This window comes from Leishmania panamensis, assembly GCF_000755165.1.
Source record: "Leishmania panamensis strain MHOM/PA/94/PSC-1 chromosome 30 sequence".
NCBI lineage: Eukaryota > Euglenozoa > Kinetoplastea > Trypanosomatida > Trypanosomatidae > Leishmania > Leishmania panamensis.
In genome coordinates, this window is record NC_025877.1 from 528027 (window position 1) to 546676 (window position 18650).

Here is an 18650-nt window from a genome sequence, read left to right on the forward strand (position 1 = left end):
CCCGTACTCAGGTCACTAAGTACCTTGCTGCAACGTGTGTCTACGGCTGCTTCGCCCTGCGCGGTGGGGCCTGTGTGACAGGGCTGGTGGAGGAGCGGAGGTTGAGCTCCTGGCATGTGGCAGGGAATTGGACTCGATGAGACAAAGCGGATGACTGTTTGCCTGTTTTCGAGCCCTTTCTGTGATCGTGCCTAGTCTGCGCATTCCAGCTTGACTGGGTGAGCTTGTCGCCACCCGGTGTTCAACAGGACGCCAGAATGCCACAGTTCATGCCTGATTGATGAAGCAGCGAGCACCTGAGCCACTTCATTTCATACAAGGAAGAATAAAATCATGCGAAATGAAAGCGTGCGCGTCATGCGTTGAAGGAATTCTTCGGACTGCGAACCTCTTTCGCTTAGTCTTGTGGGACCTTTGAGCCGAAACAAACTATACTCGGCGAGCATTCATGTTACGCTGGAGAGAGAGGGACATCTCCTACGTCTTTCTCACACTCATGTTGTACTCTATACCTCTGCGTGTTCTCTCTCCCCCTCTCTTTCTCATTCACGTTCTTAACACCGTGGCCCAACCACCCCCACCGCTTGGCGCCCTGTCGATCCACCATTCTTTGCTTCGACCCGACAAAGACGCTGCGCGCCTGCCACCCCCCCCCCCCCCCCCTCTCTCTCTCCTGTTCCATTGTTCTGGTGGGCGCTCTCTGACCCAGTGGAGGATTTCGTAGCCTTGTTTTCCTTGGACAGGTGCTACCCTCTTTCCCCCTTCTCCTTCAGACTCCTGTGCTCCGTCGCTGCTTCCTGAAAACAAAGAGAAGACCCTGAAGGGCGCGCTTCCAGAGCGTGGCGTTAAGTTTCTCGTGGAGGAAAGAAGTTTTTGGAGGCGGGAAAAACCTTCTGTGTCTTCGTGCTCATTCACGTCTTCGCTTCTAACACACACACACATACACACACACTGATAGGCAGACCCACAGAGAAGCAACACCCACCCGCCTCTGCACATTGTCTAGGGAGCGCCTTTCCCCAATTCCCGTCCTCTTCCCCTCCCTCTTCCTCCCACTCAACAAGCTTCCCATTGGTCTATCGGTGTGTCCGTGCGACCTTCCTCGGACAGCATCGTCTTGGATGGGAACGGCAACAGGCCTTTTTTTTCCTGTTTTTACTCCCTTTTGCGTGCGTGCGTGTGTGTGTGTGTTGGCTTCCGTGCCTGTTAGTGCCCGAGTCGAGGGGTGAGCGTATCCGTCTCGGGTAGGCCACATTTTTGGGCACCTGCCCAGTCACTCATTCGCGGTACCTATCCACGCCCTTATCACTTCACCGTACTGCCGTACAAACAACAACAACAACAACAGTCGAATAACCTGCAAATAAATATTTGATCAACTTGAGCGGAGACAGACAAGAACAGAAATTCTCTCCTCCAGACGGATCTCACTGTTCTCTTTTCCTTTCTTGTTTCCGCAATTGCCCTTCTCTATCTGGTAGTAAGCCAGTCCCGCTTTCTCTCTGCCTGAGCCGCCTTTCTTGTCCTCATTAGACTCTCGCTGTTTGCCTCATCGCATCGCCTTGTGTGTGTGTACTTCTATAGTCGAAGAACGCCTTCTCGAAGTTTACCCTTTTCCCAGGTGACGGCAACATCGTCTGAGTCGTCACACACACTCACGCGTACGCACAGAGGTGTAGATGGGGCGTGCTGGAAGATTTGACAAAATCAACAGAGAAGGGTGCCGGTTCTCGTTCTCTTTTCCCTCTCTTGGATGCACTTAAGCCCGTTCGTGTCTGTTGTCTTTTCTCTGCTTTTTGTTGTTGTGCGTACTTTTGGGGGTTTTCATGTAATTTTTTTTACCCTCCTCATTTTGTGTCTGTCCTCCTGATTGTGGACTTGTTTCCCTTGTCCTTTTCCCTGTCGTGCTTCTACTTTGCTTGCCTGTTGAACGTGTTTCCCGACCTCTTCATAGCCCACCAGCAGACAGATAAAAGGCGACATCTGCTTTCTGTATGAGTACAAGCTGAGGCTACACCCAGGGACGCAAGCAGAAGCAACACCAACAACAACAACAAAGTACATATCAGGACAGAAAGACACAGAGGAGACCAAGACAAATCAACCATCCGTGCTTGTACCCTTCTCTTGTTTTTTCTTTTACCTTCTTTCTCTCCAACTCTCTCTCACTTTAACTAGTTCTCTGGACGTTTGTGTTCACATGGGATCTACAACTCTTTGTCTCTCTCTCTCCTGTCGCTTCCTTCGCCCTGTCACACACGAACACTCACGAACGCCTTTTATTTGCCATTTCTTCTCCTCGCGTTCGCGTGTATTTTGTTGTGTTTGCCTGTCCGTTGCCACATCACCTTTTGAGCGTGCATGGGTGTGTGTGTGTGTTCCAACATATATTTTCCACCTTGCTGGCTGTTTGTGTGAGCGGCTCTCTCTGTTTTCCCCTTTCTTCCTCTCACTGGTGTTCGGGAAAAGCACTTTAGCCGTGTGCTCGACTCTCTGCCTCTCTATCTTCTTCTTTCCAGACAACTTTTAGCTTCATCCCTTCTCTATCGTTTGCTCAACTTCAGTGGTGTCTTGTCTCCTTTCTCTGTCTTTCGTTCACTATTTTTTTTTTGTTTCTTTCGCCCTTTCACGTCAAAGTGAGAGCACAACTACAAGGCGAAAAAATTCTGACAACTCTCAAGAATACGAACACACCACGACGACAACAACTCGTTTGACATATCCCCCCTTGCTTTCTTGCACCCCAGCTCCATTCGCCCTTTGAGAAAAGTGAAGGCAGAACAGTGATCAACACTCTTGTAGCTTTCTAGCTCAGCTTTGGTTCTCGACTGTGTAAGTGAATAGCTGGCTTCGTGTGCGTGTACCGATAACCCCAACTAAAGAGCATCTCTTTGCTGCTGTCTCTCCGCCTCTCCTCTCTCTGTGCAGGCGAAGCAGCGTGCATTTCGTTCGTTCCTTTCTCTTTTATTTCGTTTCTGCGCACAATTCGCCTTCCCGGAACTTGTGCATCTTCTCTCTTGCCCCCCCCCCCAGGATTTTTCTCGTTCTTTTTCGTTCATTCTGTTTTTTTTTTTTTGCATCCGCCTCTCGTTTCTCGTGTGCCTGCCTGTCTGTGCGCGTGCTGTGTTGTGCGCCTCCATCACAGCCTCACACAGCTGTGGATTAGGTCCCTAACCAGCGCAAGAGCAACCGACAAAGAAGAAGAAGAGAAAGAAGCATACAGAACAACTCTAACCGCACGAGAATCAACGTGCCGATCGCGACGTCCGGCAGTTTTATTCTCACTCTTTTCTTTTTTTCATTTTCGTTTACGTCATCGTTTTCTCTGTGTCTTTGACTCGGGTGATCGCCTCTACCTGCCTGTCTGTCTGTGCGCGTGTATTAACGCTAAAGCGCCTGCACTTCACGTTGAGGAGAGAATTTTGATTCTCTTTTATTGGTGAATCGTCCATCTTGCTTATATATATATATATATATATATATTTCCCCGGTCTCAACTGTGAGGATGATGCACATTACTCCCCTGACACTCACGGCGCAGCTGTGCTACCTGATTGGTGGCACTGTGATTTGCATTTTCTTCACTATCTTTGGCTATCTGGTGTGGCGTGCGCAGGGGTATTACCAACTAACCCCTCCAGGGGAGAAACGTCGCGCCGGGTTTACGCCAAACGGTATCGCCGGCATCACGGCGTTCTTCACCTTCGCTGGTCTCGCTGTGGTGCTTCTAATCGAGACGACCGTCTTCTACGTGCGCTACGCCTTCCAACCATCTCACAAGGGCCGATACTGGGCGATGCATCGGTGCGCCGCTCTAATCTTTCAGGCTGCTGTGGGTAGCCTCTACGTCGCAACTGGTGTGGCGCTCCTCGTCAAATGGGGTGGCAATTCCGCACAGTGCGCTTTCATCTTTTGCTTGGGAATCGACCGGTATCCATCCCTCTCTCTAACGCGGGGCGAAAACTTCAACATTCTTCTCTCCGTGATCATCTTCTTCGTCCTGGTGCCGGCAGGGCTGGTGTTGCTGTGCCGCGCCTTCTCTACTGTCATGCTGCAGTTGGCCGAGAGGGTGGTGCGCAAGCGCGGCTCGGCGAGCGAGGGAGCCGACGCGCAGGTGTTCAACAGCACACCGGGACAGCCCACTGGTGAAGAGACGTCTTCGTCCGGAAGCAGTGGCGGTGCGAAGGCCTCGGTGGCGACAGAGACAAACCCAATGGGGAAGCCGGTGAGCATGCGGCCATTTCACGCGGAACCGAGGGTTAAGCAAGTGTGCCGCCTTATCGGCCTGCTGATTGGTATTCTGGTGTACGCTATCGTCTCCTTCTGGCTGCCGAACGACTCGCGTCGCTTCAACGCCAACTACATTGCCGCCTTTGCGCGCAACAGCATCGCGCGTGACCGTCGTACTAATAGCACGACTGTACCCGATATGCCATACGCATGGTTCCGCACTGGTCAGATTCGTTGCTCTGATGACCTGACGCTAAAGTTGTTCCCCGGCAACGTCTTCTTCTATGCGTACCTGTTGGCGACGGCGGTCATTATATTTGTGCTGCGGCAGACGCAACGCGGGCGGTACTGGGTGCAGCGCCGCATCCCACTGTGCGCGTGCTTCACATATGGCGAGGCCGCCTTCGTTGTCGCAACGACGCTGCTCTCGGTCATGTTCTTCATCTACTGGCTTCGCGACCACAACTACAAGCAAACCTGGAGTGTGACAGCGAAGGAGAGTGTACAGATTGAGGCGCCGGAGCGATGGGGCCGCGGACTGGGGCAGCTGGCCATTCTCTTCCTTTCACTGCTGCTGTTGCCGGTGGGTCGTCAGTCGATTGTCGTTAGCGTGCTTGGTGTGTCGCGGGATGGCATGCTGTGGTTCCATCGTGCGGTCGGCTACTCCATGCTGGCAGCTACGGTTGGTCACGTTGTGGCCTTCTACGTGTCCTACGCCAGTTTCGGCTATCTCATGCAAAACTTGAACACCGTTGCCAATCGTGTCTGCAAGAAGGGGGTTTTCGACGACTATAGTGTTTTAGTGGCGACGTGGACGACGTGGTTCCTGCTGATTGCCATGGGTATCTTCGGCCTAAGCTTCATACGCCGTCACTACTACGAGCTGTTTTACTATACACACCTTGCCGCGACGTACATGACGCTGCCCGCCATGGTCTTCCACGCCTCTGCTGGCTGGATGTACCTGCTCCCCGGCATGACGATATTCCTGGCTGACCAGCTGGTGCGTCTGTGGCAGCGGACCGCCGTGGTGCGCATTGTGCACGCGCGCGTGATCAGCGAGGACACGACGGAGCTTGCCTTCTCTGTGCCCGGGCGGTGGGACATGCAGCGCGTACACCCGGGGCAGTATGTGCTGGTGTGCGTACCGGAGCTGACGGCTTTGCAGTGGCACCCCTTCACGCTCATCAACCTCGTGGACGAGGAGTCGGTGGCCGTCAAAAGCTCGAAGGTGAGTGCGGCGGGGACTGTGTTCTACGTGCACGTCAAATCCATGGGGCCAAAGACGTGGACAGGGCGACTGTACGACCTGGTGAGCCGTGGCGAGGAGATCACGATGGCTGTGGAGGGGCCGTGCGGGACGCCGGTAGACTACCGCCACTATGACGATATTGTTCTAGTTGCCGGTGGCATCGGCGCGACTCCGTGCGTATCGATCCTCGGGTCGCTGATGCGCCAGTTCGACGCTCTCGGTCACAGTGGCGCGAGGCCGCGTGTGAGCGTCATTTGGTGTACTCGCTCTGCTCGTCACGTGAACGCTGTAGCGAACATGCTGCAGCTGCCGGTGCGATGTGGCAACGTCGTTCGTCAACCTTGGACCCGGCCGGCGTTGGTGGGGAAGATCGACGCGTGTGCGGCACTCGAAGACCTAAATACGAATGTGAAGATGACTGCCAAGATCACCCAGTCTGTCAGCACTTTGGAGCAGGACGAGCCGTTGAACGAGGAAGTGGGTGTGATGGACGAGGCTGTCCGAGCTAGTGGCGACACAGAACAGCACTTTTCCTTCGACGTGTATGTTACTCTGAAGACGGAGCTGCAGCATTTTTCCACCGAAGCTGCTCATCAATTCGAGCAGTGCTCATCAAAATTGAGTGATCGTTCGACAGCAAAGCTGTATACAGAGTTGGATGATGGCCTGCACACTTGCGTGGATGCCATTGAGAACACCCGGACTGTTTCGTACAGTTCTTCTCTGCAGAAGCAGAAGACAGCGGCGGTGACGGAGGCCGAGCCACACGGCACGGCCGACGATGCGGGCCAAGAGGGGGAAGAGATGGTGTTCTCCTCTGAGTCTGTGTGCAATGAAAGAGAATGCTCTGAGGGTCCCGGCGCCGATGTCCATGAAGAGAGCAGCGAAGGCGCTTCGCCTTGCATTGCCGGCAATAAGGAACAGGAAGTGGTGACTCGCGCCGCATCTGCGGTGGATGGGGAGAGCGTGGTGGTGCCGAGCGAATTCTCCCAGTGGTCACCGAGGTCTGTTATGGAGTCGGGCAATCAACTGGATGGCGGCGACAGCAGCAACGACAGCGAATGCGGACGTGTGGCGATACAGGTGTACTCAGGACGCCCCGATGTTGATCGCCTCATCCGCGAAGCACTCAACAAGCCTCGACCTGGCGTCGGGAAGCCTTCGAGGCTGGACAAGGCCCGCACGATGTTATTTGTGTGTGGTCCGAACGCGCTCGTTCGCCAGGTCATTTCCTCAGGGGTGCAGATCGGTGTGGCTGTACACAAGGAAGAATTTCTTTTCTAGGCCTCCCCCATGTGCGTGTGCGGATGTACCCTCTCCGTCGGCCTTACACTTCTCATGCTGGTTTCTCGCCTCACGCGCATTTCTTCAATGCTTTTTTTTCTTCTTCTTATCCCACTGTCGTCCAATCAAGGCTGGCAGAGGGAGGGAGCTCCGCGTAGGGCGTCGGCTCCCTCTCTCTTCCTTCTGTTCTTGCAGTCGCACATATGTGTGTTTTGCGCATGCACGCTCTACAAGGCGCACGGCCTCACCGGAGAAGGAGATGCCTGAGAAGGGCTTTGCGTATACATACATGAATGTGTGTGGGTGTGTTTCTGCGTACGAGAGTGAAGGAAGAAATGAATTTCAGCTCTCCCCCTCCGCCCTTTGTCTCTCCCGTTTTCCCTTCTTGCTGTTGTTGCGGCTTATGTACATGTCTATGCCTCCTGTGCTTGTCTCTCTCTCTCTCTCTCTTGTACATATTTTTTCTGAGGGGGCGTATCGTGCGTGCGTAGTGTGTGTGTGTGTGTTTGGATGCATCTGCAGCTCCACCTCTCGCTCCCGCTTTCATTTTCTCTGACCCACTCCACACTGTCAACTGTTCTGCTTTGGCCGCTATATTCACGTCGTTCCTCTTTTTCACAGAAAAAGAGAAGCAGGCTAGCCACGACACTATTCAGCAGCCGCGGAGAAGGAAGCGAAAGCAACACAACAACCCCAGCGATAGCAACAGAACTACTCAAGCCTGCAAGAGTATAGTGACCTTCAGCAAAAGATGATAGGATCACATATAAGGAAGTGGAGGAAGGAAGACGTTGGGTACTTTCTCTCTGTGGATTTTTTGTTTTAGTGGACCCGGATGTGGGCGTGCGCAGGCTTGGGAGTGGCATGAGCCTGTGAAGTCGTATTATGAAGTCGGGAATGAGGAGCGAGGGAGGGGTGCTGGGCTAACATATTTTATTCTTCTCTCTTCTGCACAACAACGACTTCATTTATGCGCGTGCGTGGGTGGTGGCTGCCCCTCTCTTCAAACGACCCCGACTTCGTCTTGCCACCTCTTCTTCTTGCCTTACTTCCCTACGTCATTGCGACTTCCTTCTCTCTCTCCCCCTCTACTCACTCACCCCTTTCCCTATCGCAGGTCGTCGCCATGCGTATTTCTTGCCGTCCTTTGGCCTCATTACGACGACTTTGTTTTCCGCTGCGTGATGGCGGTGGCGTGTTGATGGACGATAGACTATGGAGCAGCAAGGCACGCCTACCTTTTCTTTTTTTTATCAATTTTCTTCTTCCTTGCGCCGCTTCCTCGCGATTCCCCTCTCCCTTCCTCCCTCGCTAAAATGAGTGTAGTGTGTGGATGCGTCCGTGTGTGCGTGCCAACCCCTGTGCGACGTGTGACGTTCGCTATGGTGCAGATTGCCGTTGCTGCGGCAGCGGTTGCTCACGTCTCAGCGTGGTGGTGACCCAGAGACGGAGAAAGTGGACTCGCTATGCGCCAGAGAGGACAGTGCTTGACAAGTACGTATCCCACGTTGCTCGGCACTGCTGTGTTGACCGCTGCCGCGCACGTGTCTTTCGCGCGCACGGCTCACTGCAGGTCACGCCTTTGCCCTCTTCTGCACCCACTCACGCACACACACACACACACACACGCAGCAGAGCAACGTGCCGCCGACATACGTGGACAGAAAACAAGGCATTGAGGAGGAGAGAAAGGGAAGGGGGAGGTAGTCCAAGGAAACAGAAATACGGGAGAGAGGAATACAGAGGTGGTTTGTGGGCTGCACAAGAGCTGCAGTGGTCACAGAAGACGGAGGATAAGGCGAGGGAGCTCGCTGGGTTCATGTCTTCTTGCGTGCCGCCACTGCTGCCACTCCGTATCCCCCCTCCCTCCCCCGTCTCAATCCTCATTTTTTTCCTTCTTTTTTTTTTATTATTTATTTGATGTTGTTTCCCTCGTCACGTGGGTGGCGGCAGGCAGTGTAGCATTCGTCTTGGCAGAGAGTCTCTCTCCCCCCCCGTTCAGTGCTCCCTTTTTTTTTCGCCTCGGAGGGGAGGGGGGAGGGCCGTTTTGCATTCGTACGCCCTGCGCGTTCGTGTGCATTTCTGCGTGGTGGCGCTTTTGTGTCGGCGTGAAGAGACGGTGCGCCCACCCCCGTCTCTCTCTCTCTCCCTCTCTCTCTCTGCCACTCCTTCCCCGTGACTTTATACCAGCAGCGAACAGACGGAACTGGAGAGAGGGGGGAGGGAAGGGAGGGGCACACGCGCCGGCTGTGCCAGCAAACGTTCTGTCCACAGACGAGGAATCCCTTCCTGTGAAAAAGCAAGAGCAAAGTGGCTGGCGTTGTGCAAGAGCTTCACCAAGCCTCAGGCTCTCATGTGCGTTCTCAGTGAAGCAAGACCCGCTCATGAGAAAAGAGGTGCTTCCTGTTTCCATTCTTTTCCATCTCTGTTGTGGCACTGCCTTGTCATGCTGTCGTGCCGCCCTCCGCCTGCCCTCTTTCCATACCGTGCAACACCTCAGTTGGACTTCGCGTTCTGCATGCACTGTCCCTTAACTGACGGACACGCTATTGCACACGTGCATCCCAAGGAGACACCCGCTGTCCCCCCTTCCCTTTGGCGTTTCTCTTGTCTGCCCCGAAGACTTTACCTTTCATTCATCTCTCCCTCCCTACTCCTCTTGGGTCTCTAAATCCCTCTTCTGGTGTGATGATGGGGTGTGGTCAGCCCATTGCCTCGACTGGTGTGTCGTGTGTTTTCTCCTGCTTCGCCGTGCCTCCACTGATACGGCTTCTTTCCCCTCCCCCTGTCTGCGGATTGTGAAGAAGACGGTGGAGAAGTGCACACCTTTGCACAGGAGAGAAGCACCCACGCACGGACAAGGACACGGACATGGACGACTCTCTCCTCTCCGCTCCCCAGTGCCTCATGGGTGCTGAAGCACTTGCGAGAGGTGTCGGATAGAGACACCCTTTCTTCTCTTCTGTTTTCCTGTTTCTCTTCTCCATAGAGGTGCATACGCTGAAGTCTTCTAAAGCACGAAGAGGAACAAAGTCTAGGTGGGGAGCCTTGGGCTCAGTGTATCGCGTCGAGAGTGCTCACGCCACACCCACGCGCATCTTGAAGGCGCCGGGTGTGCAACACACGCTTCTTGCGCAGCTCGTAGAATTCAATACATGTGGGCGTGTGGTCCGCATGTTGCCGAGCGGCCGAGCACTGCTACGCGAAGGCGTTCTCATCAATGCACAAGGCTGTTCTTGCAGCAGGCGCACATTGTCTGCTCTTCCCTCATGCCGAGTATTCGCTTCCCTACTCTTACTTTGACCCAACTTTCTTGTCTTTGCCACGACGTTCGACATCGTCTCTGTCGCGCCTTCGCCATACCACCCTTGATTACCTCCTTGATGAGACGGCCTCTCTGTCGGCAATACAGCCTGCTGTTGCGCTTTGGTTTTGAGAAAGCTGAGCGAAACAGCTACGCGCGACTCCTCATCTGTTCGCATCGCTGAAAGACGGCAATGACCGCCTCTCCAACGGACAAAAGAGGTGCGTGATTGTCTGCACAAACTGAAGAAAACACTGGACACACGGAAGGGAACTCGATTGTGTGCTCCACACAGGGTTGCACGGCGGTCTCGCAGAGACACGGGGAGGAGGGCACCAGGCTGCCTTGTACATTTCACCACCTACACATTCTGAAGAGAAGCGAATTACCAGCTCCGAGTGGCTCAGGGTGATTGGGGTAGCAAACGTGCAGAGGATGTCTACCGCCCTAGTGCCAGTGTTTTTCTCTCTCCCTGTTCCCTCTCTCTAACGGCACTACGATGCTCGTGTCTTTCTCTGGCGATCTCACGACGGTCACTCTACTACCTCAAACCCAACCACGCACACTCTCGCCGCTTTACACCATCGCCTCCCTCCCAGCTAAACCCTCCCAGCTAAACCCTCCCCCTCCTTTCAGCTAACCCACATCGCAGATGCGCCCTCTTCTCTCTCCTCGTCTTTGGCGCGGCGAGCATCGGAAAGAAAAGGAAAAGCACAAAATTCATCACGGCATTAATTTTCTCTCCTTTGTTTTTAGCTAAGGCTGGCTGAGATGCATGGCATCCTTTGCCTCCTCTTCTCTGCAAGCGGAGCCCTTTGCAGACGGCCAACTCTCCAGACCGTGCAGTCACTTTCCTATGCCGATATATATATATATATATATATTCCTTTCATGGCATTACGATGACGAAAAGCCATGCGTCTACCCCCCTTTCGCTGACCCCTGTCATTCACCGTATGTCTTTGCGCGCCTACTAGATCACCTCCCACAAGCACCACTGGCACACGGCTGGCCAGGGCCCATCCTTCCCCCAAATGTCTCTCAAATTTCTGATGGTCTTTGGCTGTGGACGTTGGTGCGCGTCGTGTCAGTGGTTTCTTCCGTGTGCTTGCGAGCCTAAAGCCGAAGGGGCGAGCTTTTCGGTTTTGCTATTTTTTTTCTTTGCCCGTGTCTTGAGCAAGTCAGCGTAACGACCTGTTTGCTTTTCGCGTTGTTTTGTGTCGGCTCTCTTTTCCTTTGTCTAACGTTCTCCAGCCTTTACTCCGAACCTGGAACAGGTCGGTGAGGAGGTACGTACCCGGTCTGTACAGCGCAGACTGACAGTTGGAAGCTTGAAAAGGGGCTTCTCCCTCTCTCTTGGATTCGTTGTTGTTGGTCCTTTTCCCCCTCTCCATTTCTTCTCTTATCGACACGCACGCACCCACATCTGCACATATTCATCTTCTTGAATCTTTGTTTCCCTCCTCCCCTTTCCTCTTGTCCGCTTCATTCATCTTCTTCTCTCGCTCTGCCACAGTGTGCCTCGTATGCTGCACCCGTCTGTGTCTCCCCGTGACATGAAGCAGTTGCAGCGATGCGATCCCTTGTCTTGTGTACATTCGGCGTCGGAGTGGACGTGCGTGCGTCGTTTGCGTCCTTGGAAAGATGAGCGGAGCTGGCAGAGGCTAAGCGAGAATGAAGGAATGCAGAAATAAAAACAGAAGAGGCATCGAAGCCGCTGAAGAGTGGACTTGTTCTCCATGAACGCTGCCCTCCCCCGCTGCGGCGTTATGTTTTTATGGTGTGTGTAGGCCAAGTGGGCCCGAACGCCTAGCAGCTGCCATTGATCGCGGATGACACCGCGTCAGCCGTTTTCCAAACGGGGCATTTTCTGTGGAGCGTGACGTATTCGACTGCCTCTTCGACCCCGCCCGATTCCGAGACTCCTTTTGTTTTCCTTTGAATGCAACGGCGACACCAACGTGACTTCGAGCACGCACAGAGAAAAGCAACAGACAAAGAGGTCAAAGATGCTCTTTGGTCGCCATCCACATCCAATGGTAACAGGCATTGTCATCTCTCTTGCCTGACGCGTGCGCGGTATTGGTCACGTGCCATCCCTGGCCCACGAACGAACGAACGAACCGCAACAAGAAGAACTGCGTGCGAGGAGAGCACCTCAGCGTTTCACAAGTTAAAAAGTTCGGACTTTCCCTGTGGGTGTGCGTGTGCGCTTCTCCTTTGGTTGTGCATTGGTGATCCTTGGGAAGGGTGCACTGAGGAGCACAGTGATGTACGTGTGTGTGTGGGGGGGGGGTGGACCATCATTCTCGGTGTTTGACACATTTTATACAGTTGAGCGCCTCATTGTCCCTCTCTCACTTTCTCTCCTTCACTCGATTTTTAGCTTTTATCTTCCATCGGCGGGTGCTCACCATCTCACTTGCGTCCACTTCTCTAGGTGCTGCAATGCTCGAAGAGCTCTCAGTCGCTCTCGCTCATCCTTTGTATAGAGGGAGCCTGCCATCTCTGGCTACTACCCTGCGCAGATTGGTGCCCGCGCTTCTCGTAGACTCGTGACTACTTCAACCACCTTGAAGGCAAGTGGTCGAAAACATGCGTACCACTCATCCTCTGTGGTGCATTCGCCAGTGTCACGTGGCTCTTGCTCGACGCAGTCATGGCGGCACCGCACAGACGCAGCGGGAACTCGAGAGGCTTGCGTTGTTGGAGCAGTGTATGACGCAACCGGCAGAGACGCGCGCACACCAGGTACCAGCGGTGACTGCAGCATCCACGGCAGCGTACTTGCGCGAGCTTCCGCAGCGAGTGGAGCGCATGCGGAGCGTCGCTGCAACAGAAGACAGCGGCGAATGCTTCGCCGACCGCAGTGTTGCCGGAACTTCTGCTTCGACCGCCTTACCCACTGAGCATGAGGAAAGCAGGAGACCTTCAGGCGAGGTCAGCGCGCCACAGGTGACCACTCTTTCGCAATTTCTCTCTGCATGCAAGGAGCATCGCATCCAGTACAGCTCCTCGACCGACCCTGCTCCACGGAAGCAGGGCCGCGAAGTGCTCCGCAGTTTCTGGAGCCGACACGCAAGCAGTGCGGTGGCCTGCTGCTACGAGAGGGTGCGTGACCTTGGCTTTGTGGCAGACATCGGACTCGCTGATGCCGGTCTGCACCTTGGCATACGCGACATGCGAAACATGTTGCATGGGCTGCAGACGGAGCGCGCGGTTGCCTCAAGCCTTGATACCACCCGCATTCTCGGCTACCTGGTGCGAGAGTTGGAGTACTGGGAGCGCCGACAAGACAACGAAAGCGATAGAGACGCCGCACCCACGCCGGTGAGTCTCATCGCATTCCGCGAGGCTCTCACAAGCGTGGCACTCGAGCGGCTTGCTTCTCTTTTTGTGGAGCTAAGCCCTCGTGCAGAAAATTTCACACCACCAGCTGTGCAGACGGCAACGAATACGCCGGCATTACCCGGCACTGCTTTTCTGCCTGGGCCGACGTCCGGCGTCGATGCAGTCTGGGGACTGGAAGTGCTCGCCGTCTTGCATGCCCGCGACGCCACAGAGGACGTGCTGGAAGATGTCTGGAATACCAAGCAACTCCGTCTACTACGCCAACAACGCGAGCCTGCGCATCTTCGATCTGGGTTAGCACTTCCGGAGGTTTCGGGCGTAACTGTGCCGATAAGTGAGCTTGCAAATGAAGTTCAGTACCTTCTTGTGTCGGAGCTGTTTCGTGTGGTCGCAGTGCGTCGGCGCGATCTCCGCATGACCGACATCGTCCACGCTTACGCCATGCTGCGTGTGCATCTGCGTCTCTTATGGCCGCCGTACGGGCGACAGGAGCAGCTGCAACCATCGGGTGCGGCGCGGCACTACAGCTGCCGCAGCGGGCCTGTTGAAAGCAATGGGCAATGTGCTGCATCGGCATTGGCCCCTGCGCCTGCTCGACGACGCCCACTGTGGTACGAAAAAGACACGCTCTTTCGCATCACCTGGGGCCTCGCCGTTGCCCTGGCCAGGAAAGATCGCGTCTTCATCAGCAGCTATCATTTTGTCAAGATCGTCGCCGTACTGGCAAAGTTGCCGGCGTTTGTGCTCTCACAGGAGCCCCACGTCAAGGGGGCGCTCCGCAGTTTCGAATTGCCCCATCGCAGCACCGCTCCTAGAAGAGATGCCGACGAAGAGGGCGAAGAGGCTCGTTTTGTAAGCGCCACCATTGCGGCCGAGGTGATGCGGCAGGAGATGGCATCGGAGGCTGGCTCAAAGCCAACCACGGCGGTAGCCCTGCACCCGAGCGATTTCTGGCGCTTTATGGTTGCCAAGGCGTGCGTGTTTGTGCCCAGTTTGCCGGCTGAGCAGCGCCGGATTGTGTGTCGAAGTCTTCACCTTGCCATCACTGAGAAGCGGGCCCATCTACTTTCACTCGATAATGGCGGTACCGTTCGCGCATCACGAGTACCGCGGTCCGTGCGCCAAGCCCGCAGCGGTAGCACAGGGGGGCGGTTTGGCTCCCGGTCCGTCTCACAAGACAGCAGCGGCACCACCTTTGCTGCAGAAATTCTTCGCCCGCTGGTGGAGGAGATGGAGGACTACCCCGAACCTTACGAGGTGTGTGTAAGAGATCCTCGACTACATTCGCCGCTGCCCCGCGTGGCGCCGAGGCAACAACCGAAGGGGCGACGATGATAAAATACGAGGGCTACTCTGCCGCTGCTCTCACACACACTCTCTCTCGCGCGCGCTCTCCTATGGATCTGCTGAGGTTGGTGCTGCCTGTCTTTCGAAAGAAGGTTGTTTCCCGCATGAGAGGGAGGGGTGTAGCCACCATGTCAGTCTGCTGCCTGAAGGGTTATTACTGCACCTCTCCTGCGGTACTTCCCTCTTTCCCTTCGTTGTTTCTATCCGTGTCCGGCTACCTCCCTACGGCGGAGCAACAGGAAGCGAAAGAGAGCCTGCGCCTTCGCACTACACTACTCTCACACTGAAACTGAATACTGAAGCAGTATCCACCTAGCGAACAGAGCCTCTGGAACAGAAGGAAAACGAGGGAAGGACTTCTACCAATGATTTCACAACGCTGCGTTTGATGAAATCCACCAAAGCACCGCAGTACTCCCCCGCCGACAGAGGTGACATTCATGCGGCATCCTCACTACACTGCCCTCTTGGGCTTCCGCTCCGTCGCTCCCTTTTTGTGTACTACCTATCACCTCCCCTTCCTCCTTTCTTCTCTCATCTCGGAATTTGCTTGTCCATTTTTTCTTTTTAATTCTTCGTGCGTGAATGATCGGTTGTCATGGACACACACACACACACACACATTCACGGCTTTGCTTGCTGCTCTGTGCGGAAAAGGCTCAACAACGGGCACCCACTTCGTTACGTACACGTCAAGAGTAGAAGCAGAGGAAAAAAAAACAACAACTTAACCCCTCTCTCCTCCCCAAAGGAAAGTGAGGCGACAAATTTATCACTTCACTGAAGGCAAGTGGCGCAACATCTCCTTGCTGCAGTGTGTCTCTCTTTTTTTTCTGCTTATCAGACGTCGTCGTCGTCGGCGGCTCGTGTATAGTTCGTTATTTCTTTGATCGATATCAAGCGCCTACTCGTAGTTTTCTCTCCTTCGTTTTACTTCATGTTTTCCTCGTAGTTCAAGCCCCGTGTCACCGTGTTCCTTTTTGGTGGACTCCTTCTGCTCAAAGCTGCGTCTCTCTCTCTCACTCAGCCTACCAACCCTGTAGGCGTACCGTCGATTAGCTCATCCGCCCTTTCGTGGCTATCCGGCCTTCTGTATTTCGCTTTGCTCACCCCGTTTTGTTTTTCGTGCGTTACGCCTGTCAGGGAAAATGCGACGCTGCTTCAACAGATCAGTGCTGCGCCCCACGCGTGGTGCCACGTCTCTGGCGACTGCGACTTCCTCCGCCGCCATAGCTATGCCGGTTCGTCAGTTTCATAGTGTGTACGGCATTATTGGCTCCTGCCTCATGTGCGGTGCTTGCATGCTGTGCTTCGGCTCCTGGGCGAACAACTACTGTAACGTGAAGAAGTACGGCCGCTGGCGCTTCCGCAACTCGATTGATGATGTCATCATGGTCTCCGACTTTCGCGGCGCGCGCTACTTTGGGGCCTTTATTGGCTTTCTCTTTTGGTGGTTTGTTGTGGGTCCGCAGAAATACCGCTGGAACAGCAATTTGGCGGATATTCCCGGTAACACACGTATTGGTCCGTTCTAAGCTGCTGCGAAGGTAGAAAATAGAAGACATTGACGGAGCGAAGCGGAACCAAAAGAAAAAAAAACGGCAATGAGCGCGTGAGGAGGAAGAGGAGTAAAAGGGAAGTCAGGGGCAGTGCGCACCTGCACAGGACCGCAGGAGAGCTGGAGGCTCCTTGCTTGTGGGAGTCCTCCTAAGGAGGTCGAGACGGTAGGTACGCACTTGAGCTGTGTAGATTCTCTCGAATGATTTGTTTTCCTCTTCTCCCTCTCTCGTTTCTGTTGAGCGATCTCTTTCTTTTCGCATGACTCCACCTGCCAGGCAGCGGCGAATCGTTTGTTTGTTGTTTTGCTGTTTCCATTCTCTGCTTGGGAGCAGTACTGCCGTGCGCTCTTCCTCTTTTCCTTTTCTGGTGCCTTTCTCATAGCAGGGGAACTGCGCGTGCGCTTGTGCAAAGGCGAAAGAAAGGAGGGCGGTGCCGGGATGTATACCCACTTTTGCTGTTACGTTTGTGTGTGTGTGTCGTCATGCACACGCATGACATGGATTGCTTCTGCCTGGATGACGTTTTCTTCAATGTCGTTACCATCACCCCGTTCAGTATGGGATGCCACAGTGAGGCTGAGCGAATACGAAACAGAAAAGTGAACCTCTGTGGGAAGACAAAATCTCCAGCGACGGAGAGGGAAGTGATTGGGTATGTGGTGGAGGGGGATGCTGCGCGAAAGGGTTCAAACTCTGCCTGTGTCCTTCAGCTCTCTCTCTCTCTCTCTCCAGCCTCGTTATCCTTCTGTGTATCTGATGGAGATGTAACAGCGGTAGAGGGGGTTCAAGGAAGCAGCGCCGTATCAGTGCTCCTCACGCCACATCTTCCGCTTCTTTCGTCGTCTTTCGCGATAGGGTAGCCCTATTTCATGCGATTGACTCTCATCCACCAACGCGTCCCCGCGTGATCGTTGCTCCAGGTGCTCCGCCTCCATGACTATACCGATTCCCTCTCTATCTCCCCTCTTCCTTGCCAACGCGTTTTGGACTTGCCCAATCAGACATGCGATTCCCGCTGACACACACCCACCCATCTCCACCTCGGTGCGCGTAACACACGGTTATCTGCTCTTCCCTCTTCCCAGCCTACTGCACACAGATTCACACCACACCAGTAGGACCGTTCATCGCCACCACCACTACCACCGCCGCCGCCCCCCCCCCTCCCTCCCTCCCTTTCGTCTCCTTTAGCTCTGAGGGCATGGCTTCTCAGGTGACAAATGCCAGCGCTGCGGGGAAGCAGGCGACAGATGAGGAGATTACCCGTTACCGCGTCATGGCTCGCCTCAGTGACATCCGCACTCAGCCCCTAAAGCAACTGCCCATGACCGCTTTCATGATGTGGATGGTAGGCAATGAGGTCAGCATCTTTTCGATCATGTTTGTCGGCATGGCCGTTGTGAACCCACTGCAGTCTATATTCGGTGTTGGCAAGATGTTTGCTGACTTCGAAGAGGACGCGAAGACTGACCGACAAATTCGATCGGCCGTGAATCAGGCCCGCTGGATTTTCATTGGCTGCTGCCTGATCGCCTTTTTCGTAGCACTTGTGAAGCTAAACTGGATGGAGCTGCTGCCGGTGAGCTCCATGGACTGGATGGACAACACACCGCCGACCTACCAGGAGTTCAGCAGCGGCGCTTTCTACTAATAAGCTCGAGCGGATTATCTGACGAACTCAGCATGAAAAGCGCAAGAAGCGAATGAATAGAGAGAACACACTGTACTTTGATGAGTGCGAGTGCATTTGCTCAGTTTCTCTTGCTCTCTCGTGTGCATCTCTTCTGCCTAGTTGCGCTGGTGTCATGGTAAGTAGTGTGATGCTCTTTTTCTGTCTGCTTGTTTGCTTGTGTGGGTGTGTCTGCGCTCTCTTGTCTGTCGGTGTTGCTATGAGCTGGAATGTTTTATTTTTATATCTGTGAAGGATAAGTGGGTCTGTGGATAGCGGGTTATGGAAGTCGTCGAGCGGCATACCACATCGGCGGTGACCGGTGCCATGGTCAGGGAAGGAGAGATTTAACGGGAGAGGACCAGGGTTTCCGGCTCGCACCTTGGCGGTTTTTGTCCGCGGCTACCACCAATGGCATCGCCAATCCGCGTCCTCCACTTCTTGCGATGGTGCCTGTGGATGCTGCAAAGCTGACTGATTAGTGTTTGGGTGTAGTTGCGTGTATGGATGTGTGGCTCGTTGACTAATTTGTTTCGATTCTGTCCGAAGAAGCACGTGAAGAGATCAACGACAAAAAAAGCAGAATTCTACCCCAATCCCTGAGTGCAGCGAGCCAAGGAGAGCCAAATTGTGCGTGCTGCGGGGGCAAGAAGG

General features: G+C 54.4%; 4 protein-coding genes across 4 annotated transcripts, besides 1 other annotated feature; all 4 read left to right on the top strand.

Moving 5' to 3' along the window:
* Positions 1 to 127: part of a repeat region that runs on past the window's edge.
* A 3378-nt stretch (positions 128 to 3505) lies between these two features.
* On the top strand, positions 3506 to 6766 carry LPMP_301600 (ferric reductase, putative; the record flags this gene model as incomplete). Its single annotated transcript, XM_010702884.1, has 1 exon — positions 3506 to 6766. The coding sequence occupies one exon, from the start codon at positions 3506 to 3508 to the stop codon at positions 6764 to 6766; it is 3261 nt and encodes a 1086-aa protein (XP_010701186.1).
* Positions 6767 to 12665: 5899 nt separating this feature from the next.
* On the top strand, positions 12666 to 14756 carry LPMP_301610 (hypothetical protein; the record flags this gene model as incomplete). Its single annotated transcript, XM_010702885.1, has 1 exon — positions 12666 to 14756. One exon carries the CDS (start codon positions 12666 to 12668, stop codon positions 14754 to 14756), a length of 2091 nt encoding a protein of 696 aa, XP_010701187.1.
* A 1160-nt stretch (positions 14757 to 15916) lies between these two features.
* LPMP_301620 (hypothetical protein) lies at positions 15917 to 16303 on the top strand (the record flags this gene model as incomplete). The annotated part of the gene is made up of 1 exon (XM_010702886.1): positions 15917 to 16303. The coding sequence occupies one exon, from the start codon at positions 15917 to 15919 to the stop codon at positions 16301 to 16303; it is 387 nt and encodes a 128-aa protein (XP_010701188.1).
* A 1225-nt stretch (positions 16304 to 17528) lies between these two features.
* On the top strand, positions 17529 to 17978 carry LPMP_301630 (hypothetical protein; the record flags this gene model as incomplete). The annotated part of the gene is made up of 1 exon (XM_010702887.1): positions 17529 to 17978. One exon carries the CDS (start codon positions 17529 to 17531, stop codon positions 17976 to 17978), a length of 450 nt encoding a protein of 149 aa, XP_010701189.1.
* Between the last annotated feature and the right edge of the window lie 672 nt (positions 17979 to 18650).